Source organism: Gymnodraco acuticeps, unplaced genomic scaffold (genome assembly GCF_902827175.1).
Source record: "Gymnodraco acuticeps unplaced genomic scaffold, fGymAcu1.1, whole genome shotgun sequence".
NCBI classification, from domain to species: domain Eukaryota; kingdom Metazoa; phylum Chordata; class Actinopteri; order Perciformes; family Bathydraconidae; genus Gymnodraco; species Gymnodraco acuticeps.
Window position 1 is genome coordinate 60,151 of NW_022991809.1, and position 27,626 is coordinate 87,776.

At 41.7% G+C, this 27,626-nt stretch overlaps 1 protein-coding gene across 1 annotated transcript; it reads right to left on the reverse strand.

Annotated features, from left to right (window-relative positions):
- Nucleotides 1-330: 330 nt before the first annotated feature.
- crispld1a (cysteine-rich secretory protein LCCL domain containing 1a) lies at nucleotides 331-25,023 on the reverse strand. The gene is made up of 15 exons (XM_034199654.1): nucleotides 24,846-25,023; nucleotides 23,444-23,756; nucleotides 16,736-16,854; nucleotides 10,630-10,762; nucleotides 10,298-10,413; nucleotides 9,792-9,892; nucleotides 9,308-9,496; nucleotides 6,307-6,367; nucleotides 5,673-5,739; nucleotides 5,413-5,543; nucleotides 5,275-5,318; nucleotides 5,105-5,177; nucleotides 4,945-5,020; nucleotides 4,723-4,856; nucleotides 331-1,270 (listed from the first exon to the last, which is right to left on the reverse strand). Exons 2-15 carry the CDS (start codon nucleotides 23,699-23,701, stop codon nucleotides 1,219-1,221), a joined length of 1,554 nt encoding a protein of 517 aa, XP_034055545.1. The 5' UTR covers nucleotides 23,702-23,756; nucleotides 24,846-25,023; the 3' UTR covers nucleotides 331-1,218.
- Nucleotides 25,024-27,626: the final 2,603 nt, after the last annotated feature.

The following is a 27,626-nucleotide window of genomic DNA, read 5'->3' on the forward strand; positions in this document are numbered from 1 at the left end:
CGCGGTGTTTGAGGTCGGGATAAATCAGCACAAGTAAACACAAGTTGTGATCGTGTTACTCACATGAAATATTCGAGAATAGGAATAAGGAGCACCGCCCTAACGCTGCAACCGCCACATTTACAGCAGGAAATCCAACACTAACAAAAGTTTGAAGGAGAAATTTGACAATTTTAAAGCTACATTTGATGGTAGGCGAGTTTCGAGGAGCAGTGACTCTGACGCAGGTCCTTGAAGAAAAGGGTTTATTTATTGTGATAAAGCCAAATAGATGTTTTAGTTTGAAAAGCAAGTTATTTTAATAGCACAAACACATGTCTGCAAGAGAAGTGAGGTGGCTGTAATATTTTATTGCAAAATTGACTTTTCCCAACATCTCGAGGTAGGAAAATATGTAAAATGCAGACAAAAAAACAATGAATTGCCCATTAAAGCTGGAAACAATATGAACATTATACCGATTAAAACTCATTACCCTACACTGTATGTGATACAACTGTTGCATAGTATCGCTTCTGCTTACTTTTGTTAAATACAAATGAATAGATATGACTTGAAAACATACTTTGGAAATAGAGTGAGTCCCCGACCTGCAGGGAGTTTAAACTAAACCACATTATCTGTAAAACAAACAAATCCCAACACACTGGCAATTACAAAACACATATAGCAGCATCCTTTATAAATCCTGTTGATATAAAGCATTATCATATAAAAATAAATGCATAACAATTTGTTCGCCAGTTAAAAAAGTACAAAATATGACAACAAACCCCCCCGGAGCACCAGTACAAATGTGCCAGACTTAATAAAATAATAATGTAATTCCTCGTTAAGTGCCTTTATAAAGTTATATCGTATTATTTTCTATAATCATACACAGCTGTTTGTTAGAATGGCAAGGAAATGGCACAAAGACAAACACGTGTGATATTATTTACAAGTCTGTACAGCGAGATATTTACAGGTAAAAGCGTTTCCTGCTGGAGAGGACAATTTGAAAACTCAATGCAGGTGACAGATGTGTGTGTTTTTGTGTGTGTGTGTCAAGTTTCCTTTGCTAGATTTACGCTGTCATGGTAACGACCTCCGACCCCTGGTGTGAAGCAGAGCCAGAAAACATTTCAGTCGTTGTGTTTTGACAACAGGGCTTGATTGGCGCCTTTTCAACAGCACAAGTGCGCTTTCTGTTTTTGTGAAGCCGCTCTCATGGGGTTCTCAAATCACGGCGAACACCCGGAAAGCTTTTCCTCCGGGGGGGTTTTGGAGGCTGAGGAAGAAGAGGAGAGAGAAGGAGAAGGAGTCAGTGTGTGTCCGATACATGCAGGTGGGAAGTAGTGGAGTACAAATACTTCGTTACTGTACTTAAGTATATTTTTCTGGTATCAGTACTTTACTCCACTACTTATTTTTCTGACGACTTCTTACATGTTGAACCCAAATACCTGTACTTTCTACTTCTTACATGTTGAACTCAAATACCTGTACTTTCTACTTCTTACATGTTGAACACAAATACCTGTACTTTCTACTTCTTACATGTTGAACCCAAATACCTGTACTTTCTACTTCTTACATGTTGAACACAAATACCTGTACTTTCTACTTCTTACATGTTGAACACAAATACCTGTACTTTCTACTTCTTACATGTTGAACACAAATACTTGTACTTTCTACTTCTTACATGTTGAACACAAATACCTGTACTTTCTACTTCTTACATGTTGAACACAAATACCTGTACTTTCTACTTCTTACATGTTGAACCCAAATACCTGTACTTTCTACTTCTTACATGTTGAACTCAAATACCTGTACTTTCTACTTCTTACATGTTGAACACAAATACTTGTACTTTCTACTTCTTACATGTTGAACACAAATACCTGTACTTTCTACTTCTCACATGTTGAACTCAGATACCTGTACTTTCTACTTCTCACATGTTGAACTCAAATACCAGTACTTTCTACTTCTTACATGTTGAACCCAAATACCTGTACTTTCTACTTCTCACATGTTGAACTCAAATACCTGTACTTTCTACTTCTTACATGTTGAACTCAAATACCTGTACTTTCTACTTCTTACATGTTGAACCCAAATACCTGTACTTTCTACTTCTCACATGTTGAACTCAAATACCTGTACTTTCTACTTCTTACATGTTGAACTCAAATACCTGTACTTTCTACTTCTTACATGTTGAACCCAAATACCTGCACTTTCTACTTCTCACATGTTGAACACAAATACCTGTACTTTCTACTTCTTACATGTTGAACACAAATACCTGTACTTTCTACTTCTTACATGTTGAACCCAAATACCTGTACTTTCTACTTCTTACATGTTGAACACAAATACCTGTACTTTCTACTTCTTACATGTTGAACTCAAATACCTGTACTTTCTACTTCTTACATGTTGAACTCAAATACCTGTACTTTCTACTTCTCACATGTTGAACTCAAATACCTGCACTTTCTACTTCTCACATGTTGAACACAAATACCTGTACTTTCTACTTCTTACATGTTGAACCCAAATACCTGTACTTTCTACTTCTTACATGTTGAACACAAATACCTGTACTTTCTACTTCTCACATGTTGAACACAAATACCTGTACTTTCTACTTCTTACATGTTGAACTCAAATACCTGTACTTTCTACTTCTTACATGTTGAACCCAAATACCTGTACTTTCTACTTCTTACATGTTGAACCCAAATACCTGTACTTTCTACTTCTTACATGTTGAACTCAAATACCTGTACTTTCTACTTCTTACATGTTGAACTCAAATACCTGTACTTTCTACTTCTTACATGTTGAACACAAATACCTGTACTTTCTACTTCTTACATGTTGAACTCAAATACCTGTACTTTCTACTTCTCACATGTTGAACTCAAATACCTGTACTTTCTACTTCTCTCATTTTCCAAACAGCTGGTTCCTTTAGTCTGAATGTGTGTTTGGTGCGTGATCATTATTCTTTAGAGTCATTGCGTGCCTATTGATTTGAACACGATCCGTGTATCCATCACTTCCTGGTCTTCTCTAAAGAAGAGGGACCAATGGAAACGTTGTCATGTTGCCGTTGTTCAGCATGGAAACATTCATTAGCTAACAATGACATTATTGTTCTATTGATATAAAGGGAGGTCAGGTACTCTTTAAAACAGCTGCTAGTTATGGGTACTTTTTACTGAAGTACATTTCAAAGCCTCTTTACTTTCACTTGAGTAAAGAAGTTTAGTCAGTACTTCTACTTTTACCAGAGTATTTTTAAACATGAGTATCTGTACTTCTACTAGAGTAAAGTGTGTGTACTTTTGCCATCTCTGGTGATACGCTGGGAAGAAGCAGAGAGTAGGGATCTCAAATGAAGGTGGGAGGAAATTCCAAGAGATCTCCTAAAACAAATATTAAAACGTCTAATAAAATGCATCAAAGGACCGGTCAATTCTTCACGATGTATCAAGTCCAAGGTGCCAGGTAGGGGTTAGAGTGAAAGGGTCACTTCTATTTTTACCAGAGTATTTTTTAAACATGAGTATCTGTACTTCTACTTGAGTAAAGGATGTGTGTACTTTTGCCATCTCTGCCGATACCAAACATGTCCGGGTGTTTGCAGAGAGACGAGGAGGACATACACACACAAACAGAAAGACTTCAGGTTTCTACGGAGAAACGTCATTGTGACACGGGGATGACAGATAGGACACACACAGATAGAGGTCACGACTCCCCGAGAAAACAGATAAACCTCCCGTCTTTCCACACACACAGGGGACCTTCATGTGTTAATCCAACAGAGACAGACATGTTGTGAAGTTGAAGGGGACAGATAAATGATGAGCAGATACTAACAGACGTCAGGCCTCTCAGCGAGTGACAGAGACAGATGTGGAGAGGGAGGAAAGCCACAGAATAAGTGTGTCCTCTAAACATCGACCAAAACAATGCAAAGTATGTGCAGTGTAATGTCTCACAACACTACAGCAGTATGTGGGTCACTGAAGCTTTAAACCGAGGCTGGTACGGACCTGTAACCTTAATACTGCGGTACAGCACATGTGCTCACTTTATTGGAATTAGCAAAGTCTTTCCAAGGCAAGCACAAGCTCCCTTCTTTGTTAAAAATGTATATGTTGTTCCCTTTCAGCCACCAAGGACTCATTATGTAGGAAGTTAGTGACAAACGTCTTTTATTGATGATCAGGAAACACATTTAAGGATTATTTATTTATGTCTCTTAATTTCCTTGATGTAGAAAAGTTCCTAGTGAGGTAAATGTTTTTCACATGTATTTGAATTGGATAGATACTTTATTGCCTTGTCTGAGCTTTTTCAAATGTCAAAAGCCACCTAATAAACCAATGATGTCTCCTGAGTTAACAGAGGAAGACATGCAAATATAGAAAAATAGCAAATAGCAAAAATATTCCTCTATGCCGACGATACTCTGCTTTATTTTAAATCCTCCCATGTCCTACTTCCTTCCTAGCAGGTTTGACTTTGTGTGTTAGTGTCCCGTTGTCGTTCAATAGTACTGTGTGTCTATAAAGGAGGATGTGTTCCATATATTATATCATTTTAAAACCTCACAAAGCTTAGCCCTTCTTGTTCACATCCTTAACATCTTACTGTAAAGCATCACCTTGGTCACCATAGCTTCAGTGATGAGAAGGTTTATTCTGGATCCCTTACCTCTCTGAAGAAATGCCATTTTGATGTGAGGCGATGTAATTTTTCCGCTTATCCACCGGCATCACGTCGATGTAACCCCCGAGATCGTTCCGGAGGACTCCAGCGTGGACCGCTGCTCGGCAAATACTGGACTTCTACAGAAGAAGAAGAGGAAATAAGTATATAACAGAAAGGTCTCTAAATTCATGGAACAATTGATGATTTTTTAAGATAGGGACTTACATCAGAGTATATTCTGGTGCCGATTACTCTGGATATGTGAGGGTTCTCCTCTAAACAGTTCCTCGGGCAGTATAACCTAAAAGTAGAACAGTTGATAGTTAATGAACTTGTTAATGAGGCTGGAGGAATTAAGGTTCGAGGCAGATTTAGAGCTTCATACCGCGGACAGTGTTTTGCAGGTCTTTGGTACGAACACATCGGTGCAACTGTGGTTTCGCATGTGATGGCTTTGACTGTAAGAAAAGGTGCCGCAGCACATCTTATAATGAGGTATTTCACACAATATGTGACATATCTATAATTACAGTGTCTCATTATAGTGAGACTAACCTGCTACTCTGGAAACGGTGAAGGAATTGGCACTGAGATACTTCCTGTCAAGAGAAAACACAACACTGACATGAGACTCCATTCATCGTTAGAATATTTCACCAAATATCATCAGTATATGTTTCTAACGAGTCTCACCCGAGAGACTGGACTCCGTTCTTGTTGGATTTGATGAAAAAGTCCTTCCTGCCTTGTCTTGTCACATCTATCCATCCCCCGTCATTATCTATGACTCCTGCATGTAAGCCGGCTCTGCACACGCTGGATTGCTGCAAGTGGAATCATTTTATTGACGATATCATTTGCATAAAAGGCCTTGTGCAGTGACAGATGTGAGCGATGTCTCAGGGACACTTTGACAGGACACACCGCTGCTAATTGGCTTAATATCGACTCACCATTTCATAGTAAACTGTCCCAACTACTTTCCCTGTAGCATCAAGGCACCCGGCTGGACACTCGTATCTGTGGAGGAATATGAAGTTAATAATAAATAATAATAATAATTTGATTTATATAGCACACTTTAAAGGTGGGGTAGGTAATTTTGGAGAAAGCAGCTCGAGTGCGCTAGAATTAGAAAATACACAACCGGAAAAAATCTGCCACTTCCTCACAGAGCCCCTCCTCCAACACACCTTATTATACATCCATGCAACACACACGAACGCGCACATGACCAATGAGGGCACGAGATCAGTGTGTGCCCAGATGAAAGGCTGACAGGCAGGTAGGCCATCCAGTTACTTTAGCCGGCTCATATGATTGGTCGTGCTTTTTACAGCACCACGGCTTCCACTGATGACATTTTTTTATGGATTTTTTGTCAAAGCACTTCAGATATTCATGGCTATCGGGATGTTAAGAGCATTCCATGGAATATAACAAAAAGTGTATCTCGAGCCGGTTTCTCAAACTTACCTACCCCTCCTTTAAAGACAAACGTCATCTCAAGGTGCTTCACAAAGCTAAAAGTTAACTGCAAACTTTATTTGTTGGCGTTGTTTTTATACTATTTCCTCGGAGCTGTACCTGTTACATGGCGTTCCTTTACACTGATCTCGAAGCTTGGTGTCACAGGTCACCAGTTGAGCTGAAAAACACAAAATAAAGCCTTTTTTCATTCCCCCTGCAGGAATCAACATGCAGGAATGTCTCGTTTCTAAAAGCCACAGTTGAATGACACCCAGTGATTGTTGTGATGCTTCAAGAAACCAGAGAGAAGAATTCCTGCGACAGGGTTCAGGGTGGTCAGCGTTTCTGGAGGAAGCGTCTCAGCTTACAACCAGAGCCTGTTTCTGAGCGGAGAGGAAGCCATTTAAAAACCGCACGGAGCGCCTCTCACCCCTCTCCGTCGGCCAACAGCAAACACACACTCTGGAGATCATGCTAAAACCAGGGGTGGGAAGTAGTGGAGTACAAATACTTCGTTACTGTATTTAAGTACATTTTTCTGGTATCAGTACTTTACTCACTACTTATTTTTCTGACCACTTTTTACTTTGACTTCTCTCATGTTGAACACAAATACCTGTACTTTCTACTTCTTACATGTTGAACTCAAATACCTGTACTTTCTACTTCTTACATGTTGAACTCAAATACCTGTACTTTCTACTTCTTACATGTTGAACACAAATACCTGTACTTTCTACTTCTTACATGTTGAACTCAAATACCTGTACTTTCTACTTCTTACATGTTGAACACAAATACCTGTACTTTCTACTTCTTACATGTTGAACTCAAATACCTGTACTTTCTACTTCTTACATGTTGAACTCAAATACCTGTACTTTCTACTTCTCTCATGTTGAACTCAAATACCTGTACTTTCTACTTCTTACATGTTGAACACAAATACCTGTACTTTCTACTTCTTACATGTTGAACTCAAATACCTGTACTTTCTACTTCTTACATGTTGAACACAAATACCTGTACTTTCTACTTCTCTCATGTTGAACTCAAATACCTGTACTTTCTACTTCTTACATGTTGAACACAAATACCTGTACTTTCTACTTCTTACATGTTGAACACAATACCTGTACTTTCTACTTCTTACATGTTGAACACAAATACCTGTACTTTCTACTTCTTACATGTTGAACACAAATACCTGTACTTTCTACTTCTTACATGTTGAACACAAATACCTGTACTTTCTACTTCTTACATGTTGAACACAAATACCTGTACTTTCTACTTCTTACATGTTGAACTCAAATACCTGTACTTTCTACTTCTTACATGTTGAACACAAATACCTGTACTTTCTACTTCTTACATGTTGAACTCAAATACCTGTACTTTCTACTTCTTACATGTTGAACTCAAATACCTGTACTTTCTACTTCTTACATGTTGAACACAAATACCTGTACTTTCTACTTCTTACATGTTGAACACAAATACCTGTACTTTCTACTTCTCACATGTTGAACACAAATACCTGTACTTTCTACTTCTTACATGTTGCACTCAAATACCTGTACTTTCTACTTCTTACATGTTGAACACAAATACCTGTACTTTCTACTTCTTACATGTTGAACACAAATACCTGTACTTTCTACTTCTTACATGTTGAACACAAATACCTGTACTTTCTACTTCTTACATGTTGAACTCAAATACCTGTACTTTCTACTTCTTACATGTTGAACTCAAATACCTGTACTTTCTACTTCTTACATGTTGAACTCAAATACCTGTACTTTTTACTTCTCACATGTTGAACACAAATACCTGTACTTTCTACTTCTTACATGTTGAACACAAATACCTGTACTTTCTACTTCTTACATGTTGAACTGAAATACCTGTACTTTCTACTTCTTACATGTTGAACCCAAATACCTGTACTTTCTACTTCTTACATGTTGAACTCAAATACCTGTACTTTCTACTTCTTACATGTTGAACACAAATACCTGTACTTTCTACTTCTTACATGTTGAACCCAAATACCTGTACTTTCTACTTCTTACATGTTGAACCCAAATACCTGTACTTTCTACTTCTCACATGTTGAACCCAAATACCTGTACTTTCTACTTCTCACATGTTGAACACAAATACCTGTACTTTCTACTTCTCACATGTTGAACTCAAATACCTGTACTTTCTACTTCTTACATGTTGAACCCAAATACCTGTACTTTCTACTTCTCACATGTTGAACCCAAATACCTGTACTTTCTACTTCTCACATGTTGAACACAAATACCTGTACTTTCTACTTCTCACATGTTGAACTCAAATACCTGTACTTTCTACTTCTTACATGTTGAACCCAAATACCTGTACTTTCTACTTCTTACATGTTGAACACAAATACCTGTACTTTCTACTTCTTACACTTTGAACACAAATACCTGTACTTTCTACTTCTAACATGTTGAACTCAAATACTTGTACTTTCTACTTCTCTCATTTTCCAAACAGCTGGTTCCTTTAGTCTGAATGTGTGTTTGATGCGTGATCATTATTCTTTAGAGTCATTGCGTGCCTATTGATTTGAACACGATCCGTGTATCCATCATTTCCTGGTCTTCTCTAAAGAAGAGGGACCAATGGAAACGTTGTCATGTTGCCGTTGTTCAGCATGGAAACATTCATTAGCTAACAATGACATTATTGTTCTATTAATATAAAGGGAGGTCAGGTACTCTTTAAAGCAGCTGCTAGTTATGGGTACTTTCTACTGAAGTACACTTCAAAGCCTCTTTACTTTCACTTGAGTAAAGAAGTTTAGTCAGTACTTCTACTTTCACCAGAGTATTTTTAAACACGAGTATCTGTACTTCTACTTCAGTAAAGGATGTGTGTACTTTTGCTATCTCTGGTAATAACACACTGCTGCAGAGAGTGACTTGCAATATTAAGTAGTAATGCTACAGAACATCAATATTTCCGGTTAAAGCATATTTTTTTGCTTTGTTTTTTACCCTCACCTCCCAACCAGGTCCCGCAACCCCCATTTTAAGTTGAAACCAGACCCAGAATAAACAGTTAAATGGCAGCTTACACATCTGCTGTGTGTTGACCACCTCGTTCCTCAGCAGGTCCTCTGTGGGGGGGTCCGGGGCGGGGACATTTTGGGGGGGGTCCGGTTTGGGGGCCCTAGGTCGAGGTTTCTGTGGAGAACGAGGGGGGGTCTCCGGCTCGATGAAGTTGTTTTCTTCCGTTTCCTCTTGTGCGCCGTAGGAGCTGTCATCTACAGGAAGAGTCACAGAGGCAGGGGACAGTTAGTATATTATCCTCCAGGCCTTTCTACTATATAATTATATCACACACACACACACACACACACACACACACACACACACACACACACACACACACACACACACACACACACACACACACACACACACACACACACACACACACACACACACACACACACACACACACACACACACACACACACACACAACACACACACACACACACACACACACACCACACACACACACACACACACACACACACACACACGCACGCGTTACCTTTGTAGCACAGGTTTTCCTTGCAGCCTCCTCCATAGCTGGGAGGACAGGCGGAGCAGGGGGTCCCATGTTTGTATGGAGAGTGCCCCCACCAGTTTCCCCTGATCAGATCACATGACAAGCAAGGGTTAATGAACAGAAGACATACTACTAGTCGATTGAAGCAATACATTCCTTAATTTGTCATCTGTTGACCGAAAAAGCTGCAAGAAATCTGTTCTTCCTTCGTGAAGCACCGTCATTTAATGTGACAGTTATTTATTGGATACTTAAGCTTTGATTTCTCATCTCTGACTCTTGGTAGCCAGGGGCGGATGCAATGCATTCTGGTACATAAAGTAGAGGCACTTTCTTAATGGCAGTATAGCACACTATGAGGAATTTCACTTTCACATTTCTTTCAAATCGCCTTTGTGATTGACAATTTAGCAGCAAATGATGATGAGTTATTCTGCCTGTCTATCAGTCATGCAGCCACGAAGCAACATCAAAATACATCTTCTTACTTTGGTGAATAGTTGCAGACGAGATAGACGGCTTTGGCCCAGATCTGTCCCCAAACATTCATGTTGTAACACGTGTTGATGGCACAGCCGATCCGACTGCTGGTGGCCCAGACCAGCTGCAAAACAGAGAAGAACAACTGATCATTAGGTCTTAAAGGTCTCCTATTATACTGTTTTTCATCAATATATTACAGGTCTCAGATATATACAGAACCTGTCTCTGATTGGCTAGAAAAAGAAAAGACATGAAAAAGTGGATTTTGCATAATAGGTGACCTTTAAATCACTAAAGGATGGAGTCTACAGAGGATGAATGGTACGATCCGAGCTACCTGAGTGTAGTGAGTACACACGGGGCCGGAGCATCTGAAGGGGCAGTAGGGGTCGCACTCCTGAGGGTAAGGGAAGGAGTAATCCTTCACCTCATCGTACCAGGCCTGCACGTGGAAGGTGGGGGGGCGATGCCTGGAGATATGGGGAAAAATACCTTTGATTAGAGTGTTAAAAAACCGTATACTGTCTTTTGTCTTTATCCGTCAAGACACTGGAGCTTAAAGAGTCTTCTCTTAGTCATTTTGTATGACTTTGTAGTTGTTTTGCATTCCTCCAAATTATGGGGGTTAAAAAACACCCATCTCTCCAAAACATATACGAGCAGTCCATTATCAGACAGGCAAACAAAATGGTTTCTGATCCCACCCACGTACTCCACCCAGAATTCCAGCTCCTACCTTCTGGTAGAATATTCAGCGTTCCCAAGAGCAGGCTGAACCGCTATGAACACTCATTCCTACCTGTCCATTAAGCTTCTTAACATTCACATTAAATGAAATGTAGTCAAATGTAATGAAATGTACTTTTTAAATGTTGGCCATGAGGGTAGTGCAATAGGTGGCCATTGTCAGTATGTGCGTCTGTGTATTGTGTTCGTTCAAACGGTGTATGACTGATGATATGTGTATGTCTCTTAATGTCTACTATGCTTGTATATGTACATGTATGCGGAACTGCAGGACGGAGTCCAGAACACATGTCCTTACGGGGACAATAAAGTATATTGTATCGTATCGTATATGCTCCCCCTTGGCAAAAGTCATTCGTCGCCACAACCTTCGATTTCACTGCTACTGTACACCGATGACATCCAACTTTATATCTCAACAAAAACCCTCACCCCCACAGCACACTCCACTCTCACCAACTGTCTCTCAGAAATAAAAGCATGGATGCAAACAAACTATCTCCAACTGAACAGCGCCAAATCAGACATCATCATCATCATCATCATCATCGGCCCCCCATCATCATCATCATCGGCTCCCCATCCCCTACCAAAGACATCCAGAATGTCACCATTGACAGCCACACTCTATCTCCCCCCTCACATCCGCAACCTTGGAGTCATCTTCGACAGTCAGCTCAAATTCAACCACCACATCAATCACATCACCAGGACCGCCTTTTTCCACCTCAAAAACATTGCCCGTCTCCGCCCATCACTCTCCTCCTCTGCTGCTGAGACCCTGACTCATGCATTCATCACTTCACGACTCCACTACTGCAATAGCATCCTCTACGGCATCCCATCCAACCTCCTCAATAAATTCCAACGTATCCAGAACTCTGCTGCCCGCCTCCTCACCCACCCGCTCCCGAGACCACATCACTCCCGTCCTCCAGAACCTCCGCTGGCTCCCCATCCGTCAAAGAATCAACTTCAAAGTAGGGCTGGGCGATTTTTTCGGTTTTCACGATTAATCGCATTTTTACTTTCCTACGGTTTGTGAAATGGCTAAACCGAAAAACCGCGATTTTTTTTTGGATCTGTAATCAAAAAGCTCCTCAAAAAACACTATCGAAGCAGTTCCTGCCGTTGCTACGTTAGTTCAAACAGTAACAACGCACTATTTTTCTTAGCGGATGCATGTCAATTTAAATCAATACAAAACTATTTTTTAAATCAATAAAATCATTTTCTAAATCCATAAAAGCATTTCAATTAATATTGGGAGTCATGTCGTTACTTTGCTGAGAATTTGGCCATGTAATAAGCGGGATAATGTGCACATTGCACATTGCATAATGTGCCTTCATGCCGATCCCTCCGCAAAAAAACGTCTCGTTCGCGGGCGAGAGCCGGCTCCCGTCGTTCGCGACCGACACATCACTACGACAGACGTAGCATAAAAATGTCCACGAACACAGATGAAGAAGAACTCATTCCTAAAAAAGGTACCACTTCAGTAAGTTCAGTTGTATGGAAGTGGTTCGGGTACAAGCAGTCAGACATAGAACAAACAACTGTTCTGTGTAAGGTCTGTAGAAAGACGATCGCTGCAAAACATGGGAACTCAACCAACTTATTCCAGCACCTGCGACAGAGACATGCAGTGGTGGAAGCTACATGAAGCTAACTTCCCAAGACTGAGTTATCTGGCCAAGAAATATCTCTCCATTCCTGCCACAAGTGCCCCTTCGGAGAGGGTTTTCAGTACGGGGGGTAATATTGTAACATGCCAAAGAGCATGCCTCAAGCCAGAGGCAGTAGACAGGCTTGTCTTCCTCGCGAAAAACCTGTAGAAAACTTCCTAGAAAGTTAAAGGGATGTTATTTTGTTTGAGGGTATTTTTTTATTATCATTATTTGTTGTATTTGTATCATTCAACATGATGATATTTTTAAATGATGAAACCAGTCTGAAGTGATTTTTTTGTTTGATGCCAACAGCAAGACTAACCTGGAATTCATGCGTTGCAATTATTCTAATGGTTAACTTCCTGCAAGCTATAACAAACCCCAATATTACCTTTCCTGAAATCAACATCCTGTAACCTGATTTATTTTGGACATGTTTTTCTATTTCACTATTATATTAAAAACATATAACAATATATATTTTATTTTTTTAAATGTTTAACTGATGACCTATAGCCTTTATATTTTGTATTGGAACATAACAAAAACATATTTCATAAAACAGTTTTACATTTTCAAAGATATATGAGGCTTTATACTTTCTTTTAATTTTCTTTGAGATATGATTTGTTGAAATGATTGACAAAAGTGTATAATGTATATTTTTCTCACATAACTAAATATGCAACCCAAATTATTCTGGACAGTGATATTTAATAGGTTTTCTTTCCATGCAGGTGCATTTGGAAATAATAGAAATGTTGAAATTGAAATGAAACCAGATGCAGTCAACATTTCTAACATCAGATTCAGTATTGGCATTTTTTTCATCCATGAACCTTTGTTGGAAATGTGGATGATCCCAAAATAAAATGTCAAGTCCTCGCATCTTTACTCCAACCATCTGTTTTATTCTTCTTTTTACTCGCCATACTTAACTCACCACATCCAGGAGGATCCATATCATTTCAGAAAAAAATCGAGGTTTAAATCGAAAATCGTCCATTAGTTAGAAAAAATCGAGGTTTTATTTTTAGGCCAAATCGCCCAGCCCTACTTCAAAGTCCTCCTGATTACTCACAAAGCCCTCAACAATCAGCCCCCCCCCCTACCTCACATACCTGCTGCACCACCACACCCCTTCCCTCTACCTCACAGACCTGCTACACCACCACACCCCTTTCCCTGCCTCACAGACCTGCTGCACCACCACACCCCTTCCCTCTACCTCACAGACCTGCTACACCACCACACCCCTTTCCCTACCTCACAGACCTGCTGCACCACCACGCCCCTTCCCCCCACCTCACAGACCTGCTGCACCACCACGCCCCTTCCCCCTACCTCACAGACCTGCTGCACCACCACACCCCTTCCCTCTACCTCACAGACCTGCTGCACCACCACACCCCTTCCCCCCACCTCACAGACCTGCTGCACCACCACACCCCTTCCCCCTACCTCACAGACCTGCTGCACCACCACACCCCTTCCCCCCACCTCACAGACCTGCTGCACCACCACACCCCTTCCCCCTACCTCACAGACCTGCTGCACCACCACACCCCTTCCCCCCACCTCACAGACCTGCTGCACCACCACACCCCTTCCCCCTACCTCACAGACCTGCTGCACCACCACGCCCCTTCCCGCTGCCTCCGCTCATCAGAAGCCAACCTCCTATCCATCCCCACCCGCATCAATCACCGGACCTGGGGGGACAGAGCCTTCTCCGTCGCTGCCCCCTCCCTCTGGAACTCACTCCCCCAACCCATCAGAGACTGCACTGACCTCACCACCTTCAAAACACTCACCTCTTCAATCTGGCTTTTAATGTGTGATTGTTTTAGTATTGCTTGATTTTAATTGGACTTTAACTATATTTATTTGTTGTTCTTTTCTTTTCACTATATCTGTAAAGCGTCTTTGAGCACCTGTAAAAGCGCTAACAAAATAAATATATTATTATTCTCATTTACACTGTCTTTGCGGTCAGGTTGCATCTCTATTCATTGTGGGTCACCATGTGGTCATTTTGTCTCTAATGTGTGTCCTTTTGTTGTGCTTGTTTTTCATCTCTGAGATTGTTATGCATCTATAATAAGTCGTTTTGTGTGTCTTTTTGATTGCTTTCTTCATTTTTTTGTAATTTTGCATCTCTTTGTGGTCATTTTGTGTCTCCTCGAAGTCATCTTGGGTTTTTGAATTACCTAGCGTCTCTTTTTAAGAACCTACTGTATACCCATTTAGCTTCTTAGTGCAAAACAGAGCAACTCTTGGAAAAGATTCATGTGAATTGTAATCAACTATTTATAAAAATGTTCTTCAAAATGTGTACCAATAAGAGATAACATACAGTATGCAGGTTATACCTTCAAAATATGGCAGGGTGACTCTAAAAAGATGAATTAATGTACACTACACTCATGCAGCATATGTAGCTACCATCTGCAATTAGCCCCCGTTGTTAATGTACACATGTCTGCTGGCAGTCGAACAGCTCCTCTGAATAAATTGCAGGAACAAAGCCGTGACTCTGATCCGGCTCCAGGTGCCGCTTGCTAATCTGATTATACCGGAGCACGCATCTCGAGTGTGAGGAGGAGATGGGATTAGATGTGGAACAAGAGACGCTCATGTGAAGCTCTGCTGTGTTCAGACGCTCTGGGGGGAGCGAGTGAACACATGAACACACACATGAACACACACATGAACACACACATGAACACACACATGAACACATATGAAGCAGATTTATATTAATTAGTGTTGGTTGTTGTTCATTAATGCATGCAAACAATAGGCTACATAAGTGCTGATCCTATCCATGTACAATAAAGTCATTCCTACACCAAACAAACCCAAGGTTACAAGCACACATTTGCTGACTTAGAATATGTGTTGTTCATGTTTTATTTGCTTTTAAATTAGTGTTTTTAAATGACATTTGATTTTTCTGCTGCAATATTTGTCAATGTTCTGAATGTCTTTCATTTTTGTAAAGCACTTTGAATGGCCTTGTGTTGAAAGGTGCTATATAAATCAACTTGCCTTGCTTTATAAGAGCCTAAATGTTCTCAGCGAGGCAGTTTTTACCCCAAACTTCGATGAAATATACTGTTAATAATAGTTACCTGCTTGTTGGGACATATTAAGGTCTTTAAAATGTGTTGTTTAGATGTCTGTCCATGGACCTATATCTTCCAGGAACACGTGTTTATGTTAATGCATGCAAACTAGATTCCTAGAACACACATCCCAAGGTTACAAACACACATATTGTGGGGGAAACTTCTGAAGCAATTGGAAACAGGACTCAGAGAGGCACGAGGAGAGCTGGAGCTTTGATGGCAAACACTGACGGTTTATTTGGAGCTTCGGCCGGAGAAGACATGTGGTGCGTCACGAGTTGCCAAACCAATTCTGAAGAACTCTTTCTGCAGCTCGAGGTTTTAACTAGTTCAGAGTGTAATAATCAACATTCTTCATCAGTGAGACTAAACATTATGGACCCTGAATCTATAGAGCTCTCGTCCATAGGAAAGAACGTGCGTCAGGGAACCTTCGTCCCTGAACCGTAACCTACCTCATGGCGGCTTGTGCTCGGTCACAGACTGGCAACAACAATGCGCCCAAGCTGCCCCTCCTTAAGAGAGATAGCAGCAATACCCAAGCTGCCCCTCCTTAAGAGAGATAGCAGCAATACCCAAGCTGCTCCTCCTTAAGAGAGATAGCAGCAATACCCAAGCTGCCTCCTCCTTAAGAGAGATAGCAGCAATACCCAAGCTGCCCCTCCTGAAGAGAGATAGCAGCAATACCCAAGCTGCCCCTCCTGAAGAGAGATAGCAGCAATACCCAAGGCCGTAGAAAGGAGACAGTGAGAGGAGAACATTATGAACTGTGTCGAAGGTTGAAACAAATGATTCCCTAACACATATGCTGACTTTAAAGACCCTAAATCTTCTCAGAAAGGCAGTTTTTAGCCCCAACCTTCGATGAAATATAGTGTTAATCACAGGTTACCTTCCCCAGTGAGCTCCCAGGTTCTGTCCGATCTGCGGCAGGAGACTCGCGGGTCCGTGTTCCCAAAGACAGGTCTCAGCCCACTCCTCCGCTGTACGCTCCAACTCTGTGTCCCACAACTGAAACATAGAGGATATATACATGTTTGAATTGAGAAGAAAGTGTAAGCAGGAGTACAGACTTCTTTGGGGTGGAAATCATGCTTCTCTTTTTCATAGAAGACAAACAGAACAGCCAACAAGAAGTAATAAAGAAAAAGCATAGCATGACAGGATACTTAATGACATACATAGTCATAGTGGAAAGAACATACAGAATAGTATATAGAATACAAATAAATCAACTTAAAGGGTGCAAATGAGGATGCAGACACAATATGAAGCTTCTTTCTGCCTTATAGTTGCTAAGAAAGGGAAATCAGAAAAGCTGCTTGAATTGCTCATAAAGGACCTGGTCTGCAGATAATTCACTGCTAACAGCTGTCAGTGATGTGAGGAGACATCCAAACACATGAGAAAAGGATTACATATCATATTTCATGATAAGTAATAGAGCTGCTATGGCTAAGTAAGTGCACTAATCTGTAACGGCAGTGTGTTGATGTGCCGCCGCTGCTGCTGCTGTATAAAAGCTTTTTCACTCCTCACTGCAGATCAGCTGATTTTCACCAGATGGGTTTTCCCGTAGGATGGGTGGGTGTTATTCAAAAAATGTCTTAAGTAATACCTTCCATATGTCTCTGGTGAGATGTCTGGGTGCACGCTTTCGTTTCACTTCTCTCCGAGTTGCCCTCTCAGTGAGGTTTGGCTCTGGTTGGACACTCAGGGATCATATTCCCGTTCTGGGGTTTTCTGGGAATGCAAAGACTGTCCTTCCTCCCTGCTGACCTACATTCTACCATTAACAAAACAGTTAGAATAACACCAGCTGTAATCCCTCTGAAGGACACTGTGTGTTGCTTTAATTGCACACCTTCACTTTCACCTTCAGTGTGGCAAAACAGCTTGTCTACGGGAATGAGTTTACGCATTTACGTGTGTGTGCGTGTGCGTGTGCGTGTGTGCGTGTGCGTGTGTGTGTGTGTGTGTGTGTGTGTGTGTGTGTGTGTGTGTGTGTGTGTGTGTGTGTGTGTGTGGTGTGTGTGTGTGTGGAGGTGTCAGGAGTTTGCACATTTCACACATCGAGCCCTGGAAGTCATAGCTTACCCTGAGTGAAATCTCATCCAATAACAGACACTAAAATAACTCCCCTAACAGAAACCACTGCTGTTCTCTGCATTACTCCCGAAACACACACCCAACAACAGGATGTCTGGCAAATTAACTCTTGACTCTCTTCCTAGGAATCCGGCGAGCTGTTGAAAGGATATATTTGTTTAAATCAACAACACCAAGGTAATATTGCCTGTGTCTTCTCCGTGATTGCAATGTCAGATTTCGACACAAAGCCTTGCAGAAATGTTACACAAGTGGCGTGTAGAATAAATAAACAGCTGGAGGTGAGGAGTATATTTTTCATTTGGCTGTACACGTGCAAAGAGGAGTTACAGAAACCTTTTCTGCCCTCGCCTGGGGTCTGTCTTGCACAACGAGGCCAAATGATGACTGACAGACCGGGGGCTAAAACAGGAAGGAGAATTTGTTTATCTGAAACTCTATCGCTGCTCAGAAATTACCTCTGTTGGCCATGGGCTGCAAATAAATGCCAGTATTGTCGTCTAGTTATCTCTCCTTGCTACTACAATGCAGAATCACTGAAGGGATTTAAGGCCATCAGATGTGGAAAGAAGCACAAAGGAGCTGTTCAATTACAACCTTCAGTTCCATCTACGTAATTTCCCCGCTCGATTTTCTCGACAAGTGACCTCCGAGCACGAAGAATAATCAATGTTTTCACTGATAAGCAGAGTGAAACACATTGTGGCAACTGTAGGAGGATCTGCAGACCACAGCACATCGGGGTTATCCACCGCTAATGAATGGTTATGGGTCTGAAAACATTTATCTGTGGCTACAAATACCGTTAAATACACGCAGCACTCAAACTCATTCCCTGGTCCTGAACCCTGCAGAGGAAGCAGCTCGGAAAGTGTCGAGCGGCACATATTTCTCAGCTGTTGAATCTGGTGCAGGCGGCTTGTCAAGCTGGTCTTGTTTGCACTGTTATCCCAGCAGGGGGGGCCTCGTAACCCAGCGAACCCCCCCCCCCCCCCCCCCCCCAAATCCACCCTGACCACACTTCTGCTCAGGGCCCGTAAAGAAAAACACCTCCTCTGCTAAAGTCTTTTAACACGGTGCACGCAGCATTGTGCATTTCGCTTAACACCTCATTTGCAGCCAGGTTTTTGGGGCTTTTTTTTCTGTTCCTTGCAGGTTGCATTCCTACGAGTACAGATGTCTACTTCGTTTGGGTTTCCCGCTCATAAAAAAAAAGCAAGGGGGAAGATAAGGGAACTGGATGGACTGAAGGCCGAGAATAAGATAAGAAAGGGGAGAAAAAAGTTAGAAAAGTGATCAAAAAATGATATTCTATTCCGTCACAACTACTGTCATTCCAGAGACTTCCATGCAGCACATTCCTGCCAACATCAACTCACATCAGAGGTCCTGTGGTCGACTATTGTCTGAATTCTGTCAACTAGAAACCTCCATTATCTCTCATTAGCATGTTATACCGGGAACAGTTTCACCACAACAGCATGGCCAATTATTCCCACCTCACACAGGAAGCTGTTCCACTTAACGCGCACCATAAGGTTTGAATATAAGGTTTGAATATCAGATTTACACAGGTGAATGGGTGGGTCTGGGGGCATTAAGCGTTTACAGATATCGCTGGAATTTGCTAATTTGATCTACATGTGTTTTGCATCGCTGCTACGTTTTACAACCATGAAGCTGAAGCTTTTCCTGGAAGGTCGTTCTTTATAAAATGCATTTAGAGCAGGAGCTGCGTTTACATTCTTAGCATTGTGGGCTCTGGACTCCCACAAGGAGACGCCTTGTTGCCCGTGCTGTTTGTGATATTGGTGGACAGGATACAGAGTGCAGCTTTGTGACATTACGGTGGCATCTTTGCTATTTCGGGACCGTCCTTTTGGCTTCGCTGGAGCGCGACCTTGGATGTGGAGCTCCAGTATTTGGGAGGACCTACTTCTTTATGGTATTCAGCTGCTGCTCTTTAGAGAAGCAGTCGAGGTGTGTTGGATGCCTCTTGGGAACTTTTTCTGTGCGTCACAAGCTGACCAGAATTGAGAAAAGTCAAGACACACGAGCTCTGAGGTAGTCCAGAAAACATTTCAGGGATTTAAGACGTTTGGACAGCTCAGTCTTTTCCCACAGGACTTTGTATTTAATAATCTAAATGTTTATCTTTAAGGAGAAAGTGACAGCTCACCCCAAAATCAAAACCACATTTTCCCTCTTACCTGTTTAAAAATCTAGATATCTGCCATAGAGATGTCTGCCTTTCCTCTTATGTAATGAAACCAGATTGCAATGTGGCTTTCCAGAAATCCAGTTAATCGAGTTAATCCAAGAGTGTTTATCTTTCCAAAAGCACCGCAACTTTCAAAACAATCCTGATCGATACACATTACTACCTGTAAGAGGGAAAATATGTACTTTTATTTAGGAGTCTTCTACGTTGATGTACTGCTAATTCACATTACCATGATTAAACATTTTGGCAAAGTGACTTCAGGGCTTATTTATTAGTCTGAGACCTTAATTATTGTCTGATTGGACAGCCACATTATCCAACGGTAAATTAAAATGCCCGGCGCTTGCAGCACGACTCCGACTCGTCAGCAGAAAACTGTCGATAAAGCTTTATCTCAAAGCGCTGACGTCACCGCCGCCTCGACACGGCCAAGTCAAACATCAAGGCAGGGGGGGGGGGGAGCCTTCAAACACTGACACCTGTCTGTTTATACCTGAGGGTCAACATGTGACCACCACAGAGCTGCATTGAAGCTGTGGATCGCTGCAGAGTGTGAACGCTTATCCAGGGAATTCTTTGGGCCTCTGTGTTGGAAAATGACAGAATGGGAACGGAGCCATGGGGATAAGAGGGAGGGAGGGAGGGCGGGGAAGAAAAGGAAACCGATGAAGAGCAGGAGGATTTGAATTGATGTTATCTCCGAGTCTCTCTGATGATTGCCACGGAGGGTCAGCCGGGTTATGCTTTAATACAAAGGCGGACAATAAAAGAGCTGATTGGCAAAGGCTGTGTGTGTGTGTGTGTGTGTGTGTGTGTGTGTGTGTGTGTGTGTGTGTGTGTGTGTGTGTGTGTGTGTGTGTGTGTGTGTGTGTGTGTGTGTGTGTGTGTGTGTGTGTGTGTGTGTGTGTGTGTGTGTGTGTGTTGCTGTGTGTGTGTGTGTGTGTGGGGAGAGCAGGGGTGCATGTCTCTGCAGTCTTCCAGTACAGTGACTCTGTGAGGGGTTTGAAAGGTGACAGCAGTTCAACAGAAAGACTAAAAGAAAGGAAAATCTGAGAAATATGGAGCACCCTTTCAAAATAAAGGACTGAGCAAACACTTTACAAGCCACCTTCACAGGATATTTCCATTAAAGCTGCAAGAAGATGACAACTTCCACTCTTTCCACACCTCCTCCGCCTCTTTTTTCCAAATGTTTTAACACTTTTTAAAAGAAACATCCCTCCACCTGTCTCTCCTCATTTGAACACCTCTATTTGTATTTACCTGCTGTATTCCTCACTAGATGTCTCTCTCTTTCTCTCACCTCACGTCCTCTTGTTGCATGCCTTTTCCATATTTCACCCCTGGGTGCCCCTGCAGCTAAAAAAAAAAATAGAAAACCCAGCCAAATGTAACAGGAGACAGTAGAAAAGAGCTGCTGGCTCAGCTATTCTCCACCAGAGAGTGTTTCTCAACCAGAAGCTGGCCAGGCAGACTGCACGCACACACACACACACACACACACACACACACACACACACACACACACACACACACACACACACACCACACACACACACACACACACACACACCACACACACACACACACACACACACACACACACACACACACACACACACACACACACAACACACACACACACACACACACACACAAACACACACACACACACACACACACACACACCACACACACACACAACACACACAACACCAAACACACACACACACACACACACACACACACACACACACACACACACACACACACACACACACACACACACACCCTAACCCACACACACACAACCTCTCAATTATACAATTACACAGTCCAGCAATCGCCCCCAGCAGGAACTGTTTATTTGCCTTCGCTGTGGAATAATACTGCGTTTTGTTCTGCAGTTTTTTAAGTGGAGATGAAAGGATGATAAAAGCTCATTACTTTCTGCACACTGTATTGATTATTAACCTCCGAAGTACTGTTGGTGGCAATGCACTGTGGCGGTCAAGCAGAGTTTTTTAAGTTTGGAAAAGCTCCAGATCTTTAAAGCACCGACTCTCAGAAGGTGGTGTGTGTGTGTGTGTGTGTGTGTGTGTGTGTGTGTGTGTGTGTGTGTGTGTGTGTGTGTGTGTGTGTGTGTGTGTGTGTGTGTCCTAGCATTACTATACTTGTGGGGACCTAAATCTGTTTACACAGTCACGTGTGGGGACTCGCCTCCCTTATGGGGACAAATTGGAGGTCCCCATAAGGGGAATCATTAATTTTAGGGTGAAGACCTGGTCAGGGTTAGGGTTAGGGTAAGGTTAAGGGTAAGGATTAGGGTATGGGTAAGGGTTAGGGTTAGGGATGTGTTGGTTAAGGTTAGGATAAGTCTCCAGGAAATGCATGTAAGTCAATGTAATGTCCCCTGAAGTGATGTATACATGGTATGTGTGTGTGTGTGTGTGTGTGTGTGTGTGTGTGTGTGTGTGTGTGTGTGTGTGTGTGTGTGTGTGTGTGTGTGTGTGTGTTTAGAGGGGGGTAGACAGCTGGTAAAACAAGCCCCGGTGCCGTGCTCTGATGCTAATTGCACTGTGAAAAGTGATCTGGCGCTGTACACACACGTTATGGCCAAAGGATAAAGTCAAACAAATGTCTTAGCATGAGTTTAAAAAATGCAGCAGTAATGTGATCATTGGCAACTCGGTGGGATTCTTTTCTTCTGGCAAAACAACCAAAGTCACATGGAGTGTGTGTGTGTGTGGGGGGGGGGTCATGTGTGAAGGTGCTTAGATGTTGGCATGCTGCTTGTGTGTGAGCCAGGAGGAACGAGTGCCAGCCGGTCTGGTGACTGGGTCAGGCCGCTAAGCTATATGATCCACAAGTGTGCAAGACTCTTAGGGAGTTCAGGACGGGGTCGAAGCGTTCAATATACACACTGCATGATGTGAAAAAAGCTACGAAATTCTCAGTTGACTAACACTGATACGACAAGTGGAAAAATGTGAGTTTTTTACATAAAGAATCCTCCAAAAGCAACTATTTAAATACTGTGTTTTCCAGATATGTGCATGCTACTTGGATACAAATAAATCCGACAGAGTTTCTTGAAAGTAAGTCAGCTGGAAACAACAACAAAATCTAAGTTGACCAAGAAGAAAACTACCTAATAGGTGAAGAATCGATAGAGAGAAAGCATCCCTAAATCGATCCAATAGTCCATGTTTTAAGGAGGGTAAACCTGGAGTTTAGAACGGTTTCAAAACGTTCAAAATCTCCTACCATGTACTCCATGTTGGAAGAGGGGGGGTACACCTGGCCTCGGAGCTTGTTGTGCAGATCCAGGATCAGCTGAGCGTCGCTGTCCGTGATGGCCCTCTTTCCCCTCTGCTTGGCCTCCCAAAAGTCCCCCTCCTCGTCCAGGTACTTGTCCAGAATCGGTGCCCAGCCCGTGGAGTTGGGCAGCATCAGCATGGAGGAGGCGGTGTGCAAAAGTAAGAGCAGGGAGACGCCCCCCCTCAGAGGAGAAACATGCCTCATCCTGCAGGAAGAAGTGATGGTGGATGTGGTGAGAAGAGGAGAGGGTCTTCTTGGTCTACAGTGTGAGAGAAAAGCAGGACAAAGTGAGGATTGCAGCAGATGTTCGGTATAACATTTGCTAAAAAACATCGGTCAATATTCATCTTGGCTCGCAGAAACTTGGTTTGTGCAACAGGTGACTTCATGGAGTTCACTTTGGGACAACTGGGATACTGGGAAGAACTAGTATGCATTAGATACATCTCTATTAGATTGTACAACTAATATATAACTATTATAACCAGCTTTATTGTCATATGCACAATAGCTAGAGCTAATACAGTGCAACATACGATATACCTAAGGCTTATACTGTAAATAAATAAAATGGTGCAATAAATGCAATATAAGTTAGAAAACAGAAACTTGGTTTGTGCAACAGGTGACTTCGTGGAGTTCACTGTTCAAAACTGGGATACTGGGAATAACTAGTGTGCATTAGATACATCTCTACAAGTGTTTAACTTTCATGGAGATTTTACAACAAATACACAACTATTATAACCACTTTTCTTCTTTCTTTGGTCAATAAGATTCTCAAATGTAAAGATACACCAGCTTTATTTTCATATGCATAACAGCTACAGCTTCAATAAAGCAAAAACAATATACGTAAGAAATCAAAAGAAACAAAAACAGTGCAAGAAGAAGATACATATAGAAAAATAGCGCAAGAGAATGTTGCAAGGGAGACAATGGTGCAAATGAAATGAGAAGAAGTAAACAAAATGAATGTAAGAATAGAGAAAGATCAGATAACAAATTAATGTTAAATTAAATACTGGACAGGACGAATATATCATGTAAATTGTACATTGTAAACATGTGGCAGAAACTGATCATGCAATGCAAATACAAACTCTAAAGCAATAAAACAACATGTTAAGACTTTATATACAAATAAATAAATACTGCATCTCAGTGATGAACAGCAGCAGGATGGAGCGAATGCTCCGCTTCACATATCCTCAGTTAAAGTCCTGTTTGCATGAGCAGTGTGACAGGATCTGGAACAAAGTGCCAACTCCCAATGGAGAACGTGAAGAACAGAAAAGCATATTGAAACAGAAAAGTCGAGGTGTGATTTAATGTGGAAATAATGTACCTTTGAAAGGATTGGAATGCAGCCCGCTTCTGGAGATCGTGACAGAGATCTGGCTGAGAGGAAACTTCAGAAAGAAGAAGTAAAAGCAGTGTTCCGTCAGAGAGGTGCAGCTGAGACAGAGGAACGTGGTCTTTCACTCCGTTTGAATACAAAAAACTCAGAGTGGCTCTTCCTTCTTTCGGGATACTTGCACCAAAGTCGCTAAAGCATCACTTCTGCACATTTATCCTCATGTTGGCCCCGCCCCCTGGCCACGCCCCCTTCAAAAGCATGAACACGGCCCACTTTGCGCGTGCATGCTCGTGCGTCTGTGTGGTACAAGCAGGGACTTTTCCCCCCCCAATGTTGAACATGTAGAAAAGCCACAGACACATTATGTAATGTTCCAGAGGTTTCATGGAGGACTTATTGTTTATGATCAGTGGTGGAGGAGCAATGATGTCCTTTTAGTTGACTGTACAAATACTCTGTTACAAGGATAATGTTGAACATAAAATGTTAAGTTAAGTAAAAGTGTGTAAGAGACCGTTTAAAGGGAAACGTCAACAGTTTAATAGAAATGAAAAGGAAATGCAGCTTTGATTCAAAAAGAAGTTGTATGTTACATTATCATCATTTCAGCTGTACATTAGTTACATGTTAACATAGTGAAGGCCTTCAATGTGTCTCTAATATCTCAAGTTTAGACATAAATGTTTATCAAAATAGTTTCTATCAACCCTCAAATCATTTCAGCTCTACTTTAATATACTGTTGCAGTTTATTCTACGTCAAAACATCATATTTTACAAGTTCTGTCAATGTTTTTGGGTGCAAAGATCTTCACTAAAGCTGATAAATGTAGTAAAAGAATAGAACATATTCAAGTTGAATCAGTCCATTACTGTAGTACTAGGTCATCAATGTGTCTTTCTAGTCTTGAGTATAATAACACTGATTTGATATTTACGTCTTAATAAGATGTATGAATGGTTTATCTTCTCAGTAAAGCACCTGCTCTTTAACGTTGTTGTCACCTGTTGCTCCTTTACCTGGTTACGGGTTTATGTAAAAAATAAAAAGCTAATGTAAACCAGATCCTGTGAGGGGCCGGAGTCTAACTGTTCACAGGTGACTCCTTCAGGGGGATTAAAACACAAACCCACTCTGTGTTAATCCCCGACCCCTGGACCCTCGTCACCGTTTCCCCCGAACACCCAAACAGGCAGGATTTGGCTTTTTGTCATCTGGAGATTTTCACATGTGGAAACAGAAGCTAATCACCGGCAGGCCCCCCCGCACACACTCACTTTCCACACACACACACACACACACACACACACACACACACACACACACACACACACACACACACACACACACACACACACACACACACACACACACACACACACACACACACACACACACTTTTCTTGTGTTTTACAAACAAAATAAACCCAGTGCTTACCGGCCGCTCTGTCTCTCAGTAAACCCTCTTGTTTCCATGACTCCCTGATGTTTTCATGCCTCTTTACACAGCCCCCAACCATCAGGTGAGTCAGGGATAAATAGAGATTTGCCAGGGAAGACATGGATTGGTTGATTGTAGGGCGAAAGCATATTTAACTTATGGTGAGATATGAGATATTCTTTCTCATGCACTTGTCAATTTTGAGGGAGTGTTCGTTCTCACTAAAACGTGCAAAATACACATACAAAAAAGTAAGCACTACATAATTCTCCATTTGTGTATTACCCTTATTTACAGAATACAACATATTCAAATTACAAAGGGTCTGAGGTAAGTCTGGCCTTCACCTATAAAATGTGCCTCAGAGACACAAAAGAACAGCAATGAAATACACAACGACCAAAATACACAAATATCGCAGAGGAACAAAACTAGAAAAGACACAAATTGACCTCAAAGGGACTCGTCAGGTCTCTCAGTCAGGGATACATGGAGATCTGCCAGGGAAGACATTGATTGTAGATCGTAGGGCGAAAGTATATTTAACTTATGGTGAGATATGACAGTTTTTCTCATGCAGGTTTCTTTCTCACTTAAACATACAAAAAGCAGTTTTTTAATGACTTTGTCTATTTGTGTTTTAAGATGTATCCTAAATCCACCAAAAGCTAACATTAGATAATCTCTCTCCCCCCTCTGACATCTCTCCCCTGATCTCTCCCCCCTGCCTCCGACCTTTCTCCCCTGCCCCAAATGGTCCTGGACTCTCTAACACACACACACACACACACACACACACACACACACACACACACACACACACACACACACACACACACACACACACACACACACACACACACACACACACACACACACACACACACACACACACACACACACACACACACACAAAACCAACCTTCCTCATCCAGCACCAGTCACTTTTCTGCCATCTCCGCTAAACACTTTAACATATTATTAACATTATAAACTGTATATCCCGGTTATCTAGGCCCTTTTTGTTTGTTGTTGTTGTTTGATGTATATATGTCACACTGTAGGACCTCGAGAAACGATATTTCGATATTTCTGGATGTACAACATGTAGAATTCTTGACAATAAAGCTGACTTTGACTTTTGACTAATTTGCATATTTGGGCATTTTTAAATATAAAAGGTACTCGGGTCGGATGGTCTGCCCTTCACCTATAAAATGTCCCTTAGAGATGCAAAACAACAACAAAGAGACACACAATGACCACAAAGAGGCACAGATATACAGAGGAACACTAAACAACTAGAAAAAGGCACAATGTGAAAACAA